At 37.0% G+C, this 10,223-nt stretch overlaps 1 protein-coding gene across 1 annotated transcript in view; it reads left to right on the plus strand.

The window, feature by feature from the left end:
* LOC107594905 (catenin alpha-1-like) overlaps nucleotides 1-10,223 on the plus strand; it is a 140,156-nt gene that overhangs the window by 24,736 nt on the left and 105,197 nt on the right. Inside the window, exons 5-6 of the mRNA XM_016285119.1 lie at nucleotides 4,996-5,115; nucleotides 6,353-6,622. Coding sequence (XP_016140605.1) covers nucleotides 4,996-5,115; nucleotides 6,353-6,622 — 390 coding nt within the window. The remainder of the gene's footprint in view (nucleotides 1-4,995; nucleotides 5,116-6,352; nucleotides 6,623-10,223) is intronic.

Genomic DNA, 10,223 nt, shown 5'->3' on the forward strand with positions numbered 1-10,223 from the left:
TATATATATATATAAAAAAAATTACACGCATAGTGCTATCATAAACACACTTGTAGCTTTAAACTTTTACATATGGCACATTTATTTTCCAACAACAAATATTTTAGCAAAATGTGTTTTTCAGTCGGAATTGCACTCATATTCCATTGCGCTCCGTCTGTTTGGCACGCATGCGTGCGGCATCGCTCGTTTACTGAAGTCTGTGAAGTTTAGCGGAGAATGACGTGCAGAAGGCTCATGCACTCCTGACAGCAAAATGGAAATATTTCCATGACTTTCTAACATTTACAGATGGAGAATATACCAGTGAAATGTAAGTCATGCACTGAGGAAAACACCACATCTAAAACGCATTAAACAGTGCAAGTATCTTATCTGTCAAAACATCGGGTGGGGCAAACCGCTTTAAACTACACGTGTTAACTATACCTTACGAGTTATTTTAAAGCCCGTAATATAAAGCATGTCTCATGTTTAGGACAAATTGGATTATGTTCTTTTCCCTGCAGCAGATCACTCGGTGTCCTCTGCTATTTTCTAGACGCGTTAGTTTCAAACAACTGTATATCGATATAACCGGTATTGCCTCATACCATATCGCTTATAAAGAATATATCTATATATCGAACAAAGTTGATATACAGCCCAGTCCTAGGTGGGATTAATCGGTTAATTTCAGAAAAAAATGTGCGATTAGTTAAAAAATTTTTTTAATCGATTGACGGCACAAATTATATTATTAATTATCATGATTATTAAATGCTGCTTAATAGTAAGTATTACAATATAAGATATACCTTTTAACGTGATCAAGATATATCTTTAAGTAAGTGCCGGGGGCATAGCTTGGGGGGCGTGGTCAGATTTTTCTTCTTGTTTGTCTCTAGCTGATCACCTGCCTGCTTCATCATCTGCACTGGTGTCCGTGCTTGTATTGCCCTCTGGGTTTACTGCCCAACCCTTCTTGAACTTCCTCCAACAGTAATTATATGCACTGCAAACCCAGTTACTGTGTGTGGATATTAACAATTCATATATAAAAAGAAAACCCTGAACGGAAGCTGGATGTTGCAAGCCTTCCTGTTGCCTACAATTTGTGTTTCACATATGCCTAGGTTTTATATTAGATTTATTTGCATTCAGTCTATAGGTTGTTACAAACTAGATTACATCCACTTTCTGTTTCTGTAAGCAACATGCTATTGAATCACACTTTGTGTAGTCCTTGATGCAGCGTAAAGAGGTCTTGTCACGTTTGAGCACAAAATGATTTCACCATGTTGGCAGGGCTGTGAAAAGCATCCCTCTGAGAAATTTAATTGAAAATATGATATGATACAGGTGGATTATTTTTTCAGTGTTACAATTAATGCTGGATGATATGGCCAAAATTTATATCACTATATATTTCTTGATTTCGGTCGATACGATATAATTCAGATATTGATATGAACAATATAATAAAAAGCCTCAGAAAAACTGCCAAGAACTCTCACAACAGATGTCTGTACCTACAAACTTCTGAAAAATTAATTTGCCAAGTCTACAGAACCTCCTCTTATAAAATTATATAATATTTTAGAAATAGAAACGGTACAAATAAATGAATGTTCACCTTTTATTTGTATTTAGCCTTTATATAAACAAGAAATGTGAAATCACATCAAATAAACATTAGACTCTCAGACTCACCTTATTTATATTAATATCTTTAACTTTAATCTATAACGTAGGCTGATTATTCTTATACATTGAAACAAAAGTGCTTCAGCCAGAATAAAGAATATGAAAAGTGCTCAGAGTTGGAGACGGGCTGATTGAAAATGCACATTCATTCTCTGCCAGCAGGAGGCGCTTTTGGCACTGCAGAAACAGCTGTTTCCCCGGTAACGGCTGTAAACAAAGCAGCACTCTGCTCATAAATGCTGCTTTATCAGATAAAACGAAAATCCCATAAATTTTTTCTGAAGACAGTCGGTTCCTTCAAAGATTCATATAAAACACCCGCGTTTTAATTTTGAAATGTGCAGTGCTCATGTTTATTCAACGAAGTCAAACTGTCAAAGCCTTTTGGAAATCTGTTTGTGGCGGTCAGTGTTGATATCGCGGTGGGCCGCCACAAATAAATCAATGTATGGGAAACACTGGTGATTGTATATTGAAATATCAGAAATGTGTTTAAAAATCATATCACCCTTATTGAAAAAAATAAAATAAAATATCGCAGTACATTTTGATATTGAATTATTGTCCAGCCCTAGTTACAATTAGATTTTTATGCCAGTGTTTTTTGCTTTAAGTTTATGATGCAAGTTTGTGCAAGTGGAAGCTAAAGCTTTCTTGTGGAAGAGAAGGCACTGTTTTTCTTGTTTTTTTCTTCTTTATTGAATTGTTCTGGGAGCTCTGCTTGAATGATCAAATGAGAAGCTTTTTAAGTATGCTTGTGTGACCATGAAATATTTCTCTTGTCTGATTTTGACTAATGTACTAATGATTTGGCTAATGCATTTGTTGAATTAGAATAAACTATGAAAAGTGAAATCATGATAGAGTTGGACATTATTATTTGTTTTTTATTAATTTTTTTACAACAGTGGTGGAACGAAGTGCACTGATTACAATTTGATTGTAGGTGACAGGTTTTCTGGCTCAATGGTTGTCACTAATCATTTTTCAGTGCAATAATTTCATCTCTCTCTGTCTCTCATTGTGGTCAAAATTGTACATACACTTTACAGTATCTGCAAAATGTTAATTATTTTACCAAAATAAGAGGGATCATACAAAATGCATGTTACTTTTTATTTTGTACTGACATTAAGAAGATATTTCGGCCAGGGGGTGTAAACTATTGAATAGAATGAAGATGTGTACATTTTTCTTATTTTGCCTAAATAGACTATTTTTTTCTTCTTTTAGTACTGCCCTTCAGAAGCTAAATAAGGTACTTGCATGTTTCCTAGAAGGCAAAATAAGTTCAATTTACCCTGATCTTCAAATTCAAAAAGTTTTCACCTACAGGCTCATAATGCATAGTGTTTCCTTCTGGAGCATCAGTGAGCGTTTGAACTTTTTGTTATAGTTGCATGTAAGCAATGTTCCCTCAAATTTTTGTTCTTGCTGAGCAAAACTATTCTCTATTGGGCAGACATTTCGGCCACCTGAGCAAAAACATTCTTTATACCAGACCTGTACAGCGCGTACACAAAAAAAAAAGTGTGTAACTTTTAATATGCTATTTAAATTTGATTTGACCCTTGATGTAACTAAATGATGTACATTTTAGGTTACCTGAGAAAATATTTTTACAGTATAATACACTGGCGTTTAAAAGTTTTGGATCAGTAAATTTTAAAAGAAGTTTCTTAGGCTCATCAAGGCTGTATCTATTTGATAAAAAATACTGAATATTATTTCACAAAAATATTGTGAAATATTATTGCAATTTAAAATAAAAGTTTTCTATTTTAATATACTTTCAAATTTAATTTATTCCTGTAAAGCAAAGCTGAATTTTCAGTGTCACATGATCCTTCAGAAATCATTCTAATATGCTAATTTAAAATCAATGTTGGAAACAGTTGTGCTGCTTAATATTTTTTGGGACCTGTTTTAAAAAGAACAGTGTTTATTCAAAATATACATTTTGTATTACAATATACACTATACTATTCAAAAGTTTGGGGTCAGTAATTTTTTTTTCTTTTTTAAAAAAATACCTGAGAAAATATTTTTACAGTATAATACACTGGCGTTTAAAAGTTTTGGATCAGTAAATTTTAAAAGAAGTTTCTTAGGCTCATCAAGGCTGTATCTATTTGATAAAAAATACTGAATATTATTTCACAAAAATATTGTGAAATATTATTGCAATTTAAAATAAAAGTTTTCTATTTTAATATACTTTCAAATTTAATTTATTCCTGTAAAGCAAAGCTGAATTTTCAGTGTCACATGATCCTTCAGAAATCATTCTAATATGCTAATTTAAAATCAATGTTGGAAACAGTTGTGCTGCTTAATATTTTTTGGGACCTGTTTTAAAAAGAACAGTGTTTATTCAAAATATACATTTTGTATTACAATATACACTATACTATTCAAAAGTTTGGGGTCAGTAATTTTTTTTTCTTTTTTAAAAAAAAATACTTTTATTCAGCAAGGATGTGTTAAATGGATAAAAAGTGATAGTAAAGACTTGTATTGCTAGAAAAGATTTCTATTTTTAATAAATGCTGTTCTTTTTAACTTTGTGTTAGCCTAATGAAAGAATCAAAATATTGCTGACTGCTGACGTGTGTGCTGCATAATAAAGAGTGCGCGCCTCTCACTCTGCGCTGGTTGCTATTTGATCGCGTCATATCATTGTTTAGTACAATTTATTCGGTCTTTCCACTTATTCGGCGATTTATATTGCTTAATTTAAAATCAATGTTGGAAACAGTTGTGCTGCTTAATATTTTTTGGGACCTGTTTTAAAAAGAACAGTGTTTATTCAAAATATACATTTTGTATTACAATATACACTATACTATTCAAAAGTTTGGGGTCAGTAATTTTTTTTTCTTTTTTAAAAAAAAATACTTTTATTCAGCAAGGATGTGTTAAATGGATAAAAAGTGATAGTAAAGACTTGTATTGCTAGAAAAGATTTCTATTTTTAATAAATGCTGTTCTTTTTAACTTTGTGTTAGCCTAATGAAAGAATCAAAATATTGCTGACTGCTGACGTGTGTGCTGCATAATAAAGAGTGCGCGCCTCTCACTCTGCGCTGGTTGCTATTTGATCGCGTCATATCATTGTTTAGTACAATTTATTCGGTCTTTCCACTTATTCGGCGATTTATATTGCTATTTTCGGCCGAATAATTTTGATTGCCATATATTCGGTGCATCCCTAATATATAAGATATATGAATGATTTTAAATGTCGCACTTAATGTCCATAGACCATTAAGACTTTTTCTTTAACTGTTTATCATACTTGACCCACAGGTTGAGGAGAGCCTGGTGAAGGTACGTAACGCTGGCACTGAGCAGGACCTGGGTATCCAGTACAAAGCTCTGAAACCGGAGGTGGACAAACTGAACGTGATGGCGGCCAAGAGGCAGCAGGTAAAATGCAGCCACTCCTCATACCCAATGTCCTCATAATCTGAGGAGATCTAATTTCATTCAGTGATGTACTGACTTGGAATAGAATTACATCCTCCGCCCACATGTGCAGCAAGGAGCTATGTAGCTCTGGTTGAAGATTTGATTCGTATAATCACAAACAATCTTTGTATCGGTTGGGGAAAAGCATGACTAGGATGGAGCAGCCAGAGTGACGAAATCCATTAAAATGATATGAGAATTGCGTCTTTGGGATTTTTTGGGCTTATCAGGTTAAGCAGTAGTCAGCAGTGATGAATTTTAGCATGAATTTTCCAGGTGAGCTCATCGATTAGGGTTAATAGAATGAAATTTTTTTTTAGGAATAGAGAGAGATTATAGTATCTTGATAATGCTAATTATTTCTCTGTTTGAATATGGAGCTGTTCATTTTATTTATTTAGAGTGATTTCCCCTCTTATGCTACACTGGGCTCTTCTAAGTTTATAATTTCGTGAATCAGTCGACAGTCGCTACAGCCTCTCTCCAAATTGCTGTGGTATTACATTTTTGAAAAACATTTCCCTACTTCTGTCTCAGAAGTTATGCTTTTTTCCACCAAGAGCTGAAGTAATTTTCAATGAGAGCTAGTCCACACTTGGGTGATCTTAGGTTTGACTGCAAAGATCGATCACGAAAGCACATAAATTGAGCCCCCCCCCTCCCCCCTCTTCAAAAACATTTCACATTGATTTGATCAAGATCCTGTGTCATCTGTACTCAAACTGCCCACAAAGTATGTAGTTTTTTTTCTTCTGTAACTTGTGTTCTGACAGACAGCAATTTGTGTCAACGATGTACATGGACTTTAAGTATGGGACAGCAACACTTTAGATTAGAGGCCAGGATGCATTTCCTCTTTCATACAGCTAGATGGAGTGCGTATGAAGCAGGACGTTGATTAACTTGACACGTCGTCTTAAAAATTTGGCACTTATGGCATGACGGAAAAAAATGATGTCCATCTGACTCATTATGTACACTGGCAATAATAATAAAAAAAGTAGACAATACCCAAAGTAAATATGATCACAAAAGTCATCATATTTACTTTGGTTCCACATGGCATGTGTTTCTACAGGCTGTATGGTCATGATCTGATTATGAGCATGTGAGAGCCCTTGGGGGATGCCCTTTAATGTCCTTATTATGACAGGCTTGTAACATCACCCCTGAATTCTCCCTCTTCAAATGACAGGAACTCAAGGACGTCCATCACAAAGACCAAATGGCGGCAGCTCGCGGTGTCCTTCAGAGGAACGTTCCCATGCTGTACACAGCTTCGCGTGCCTGCCTGCAGCACCCAGATGTGGCGGCATACAAGGCCAACCGGGACCTCATCTACAAGCAGCTGCAGCACGCTGTCTCCGGCATATCTAATGCAGCACAGGCTACCAGCAGTGAGGACTCCAGCTTCTCCCAGTCTGCAGGTGGAGGAGAACTGGCCTACGCCCTCAACAGCTTTGATGTAAGTACGTGGGCTATTGGATGTCACGTGTTTGGGCCAGTTTCTCTGATCCAGACAGAAATAGCAAGCTAATAAGCTGTGTCATTGAAGAATTGTCATTCAGCAACATGACCAAGACTAAACTGAGAATTGGGGTGCATTTCTAATTGAAGGGAATGTGCTCTGTGAGCGTTGTCATTTAGGGAATGGCCGCTTTTTTTGCCAGTTTCACTGGGACAGATGCCATATTGCATCCTGAGTTGAAGTGCTGATCTCAAGGGCAAAAAGTGTAGAACATTAGGAAAGCCCATGCACTTTTCAGAGAGGGTGTGAAAAGGCAGTGAATGGCTCGATCCAGCTCTAGGTATGGGATTTAGAAACATAAAATATTCAGAATTAATGGAAAGGTTTGCATTGAAAAGTTATGAAATATGCAGCTCCTTGCAGAACTTAGGCATGGCTTACTGTGTTAAAAATTCTTTAATTGCTGAATCAATAATTCATCTTCACTGATGTTTGCCACTATCTTTGCTGCAGAAAGATCAGACTTTGTTCAAAAATTTAACAAGGCTTGATTTTAGAACTTTTGGTAAATTTTGCTTTTAGGCTTGTGAAAGGTGCTCAAAGATGTTTTGTAGCCAGTGATGAAGATGAGCATATTGTGTGTAGGATCTATAAGCACTTGCATCCTCTGCAACTGCTCCACACAATTTTATCAACAGAGTGTGAGAGCAGCGAGTTGTTGACAAATCCGGTGTGTGATTGAACTGTGTCGAGGAGACAGTAATCCAGGATTGGATCAGATTAAATTTGTATGTCCAAACAAAGCTCAGCTACTGACCTTGGAAGTCTTTCACAAGTGTGAACTTTTGTTGCAGGGTTGAGTCAGGTCAACACCAAAAACTTATCGGAAATAACATGACAATTTGACTAATTTGAAGCAATACATTTATGTCCTGATGTGACTTGTTTTAAATAGTTCAGATCAGAGTCTAAATTTAATTTGAGGTTAAGGGTAGCAAGTGATCATTAGCTATCCTTCATTTATTTGTGCTTTGAAAAGTTAGTCTCCTTTCAGAATAGGGTGCGAATCATTAGTCTAACCGTTTTCGGTCTGTTGCACTCAACATTTTAAACAATCACTTAGCAAAGTAATAAATTCAAATGATATGCACAAACTGAAATGTTGCCATAGAGATCTTCTAAACAAAAACTAGGTTTCAATGGCACCAGCTGTATTTTTGAGCACAAGGTGTCCGCGCTAGGCATGAGCCGATTACCGGTTTCAAGGTATACCGCGATTTGAAAATGTCACTTTCAAAACCGTTAATATTTTCCATTATGCCGTTCCTGTGGTATGCGCTGCATTTCATGTCTCCTCAAAGACTGAAAGTGTAGGAATCCCTCAGGTTGAGTGCAGTGTAGAGAGTAACACGACCCTCCTTCTCCTGTTGGTGCGAACGAGCGGTCAGTCACGTTTGTGTGTGTGTGTGTAGGATGGCCGAACTTAAAGGTCCCCTGAAATGCTTAGAAACACGCAACGTTGCTGTGTTGACGTAATTTTAACTGAAGCAGGATGACAGGGCGGGACATATCAAGCAGCCCTGCCCCTTTTTAAAATAGCCAATAGCGTTCGTTTATATCACAGCTTGGGCTAGAGCCGTTGAACTCTGTAAAGCCGTATGGGGTATGTCAGCCACAATCTCATCCATATTGCTATAAAATATAGCATTCTGTATAGCATTCAAATCGCTCCGATACATTTTGTTGTCTGCGCCGACTGTGTGTGTGTGTGTGTAGGATGGCCGAACTTAAAGGTCCCCTGAAATGCTTAGAAACACGCAACGTTGCTGTGTTGACGTAATTTTAACTGAAGCAGGATTACAGGGCGGGACATATCAAGCAGCCCTGCCCCTTTTTAAAATAGCCAATAGCGTTCGTTTATATCACAGCTTGGGCTAGAGCCGTTGAACTCTGTAAAGCCGTATGGGGTATGTCAGCCACAATCTCATCCATATTGCTATAAAATATAGCATTCTGTATAGCATTCAAATCGCTCCGATACATTTTGTTGTCTGCGCCGACTCGCGCATGTGATCTGCTCCGTGTTGTCGTGTCTCTGGACCAGAGCAGAGTGTGTGCGCGGTGCGGTGGTTAGCGTGACAGCGCGAAACCATACTACTTTTTTTTTTTTTCCTCAATGGAAAGCATATTTACACAGTTTGAATCGTTCCCTGTCCACTATATAGTGCACTACGTGCCATTCACTGTACAGAAAACACAAATTCTGTGGACAAGTGACCGATTTCAGCCACGCCTTCAGCGTCTATTTTGTAGTGTAGGGGGCGGGTGCTTCGGATTCTAGAGAGCATTTGATTGGACAAAGTTTGATGAGAAGCTGAAGTACGATGTGACGTCAAAAAAATCGTTGAGCCGTTTTGGCGGAAGTGACTAACTGCAAGCTTTGAATGCTTATATCTTCTAAATGTGAATGTTGTCACTGTTTTGGAGCACACCGCCTTATAGATAACCTTAAGACTAACATATTGATACTAACACCCAAAAAACTTTAATTTTGATTTCATGGGGACTTTAAGGAGCTTCCCCTGGAACTTACGCGATCGGCAACCGGCCATTTTTTGACTTGTTGCAAGCAACTCGTCTCTGTTCTGGACTTGCACAAACTGCGTTGCAATGCAATAGTTTTCCAAAATGTAATTTATGTGAAAATATGAAGTCTGTAAATGCCCGTTAACACAGGCCAGAGACGTTGAAGACGGACGCACAGAGAAAAATACTGTAGCAGGCAGATCACTCACTGTTCATGATGCACAAACTATTGGAAGAAAATCCTCAATATTGATTTGAGGGTTTATATCCATGTGCTTCTGAGGGGAACTGACTGTCTTCAGAAAAGTTTACGTGGTATTTTCTTTTCATCTAGTCTCTGTATAGTTCATATTAAAGCAGTGTTTCAGCGCAGCGCTGCTTTGTTTACAGCGGTAACCAAGGAAACGCTGTATGGGGTGTTCCTGAAGCGCCTCCTGCTGTCAGAGAGTGAATCTGCGTCTCATTCAGAGCTTCTGCTGTTTGCTTCGTTCAGGCATGTAGTATAATTTCACAAAGCTAGTCAGAACATTGTTTTTGCTTCAAATTGGGTTATTAAATCAAATTATGTATATGAAATAGGGATGTCAATTTTCGATCATTTCCATGATCGATCGTCGTTTAAATTAACGATCAATTAATCGATTAATCGTTAACGTTAATGCTGCAAAATGCGTCTATGCAGCCCGGCATGACAGGATGTGCAAAAGTTACTCAAAAAAATAAAAATAAAAAATCCTGCTTTCTGACCCGATTTAAAGGGGATTTAGTCTGAATAAAATGCTAGTAGCAGGATTGTAAAATGAATAGATGTGGTTATGATCATTTGATAAAATGAAGAGAGCTCGTTTGAGATCATTTTACTTTGTTGACTGTTTCCTATCCCGACACGGAGACCGCTGAACGCGCCTCTTTAAATGGTTTTGTGGTGGTCGTTGTTGTATTTTAAAACACAATTGCAATGATTTCAACTGACATTATGGCATTTAAAATAAAATGATCCCAAACGTAACTG

This window comes from Sinocyclocheilus grahami, unplaced genomic scaffold (genome assembly GCF_001515645.1).
Source record: "Sinocyclocheilus grahami isolate Dianchi unplaced genomic scaffold, SAMN03320097.WGS_v1.1 scaffold192.1, whole genome shotgun sequence".
NCBI lineage: Eukaryota > Metazoa > Chordata > Actinopteri > Cypriniformes > Cyprinidae > Sinocyclocheilus > Sinocyclocheilus grahami.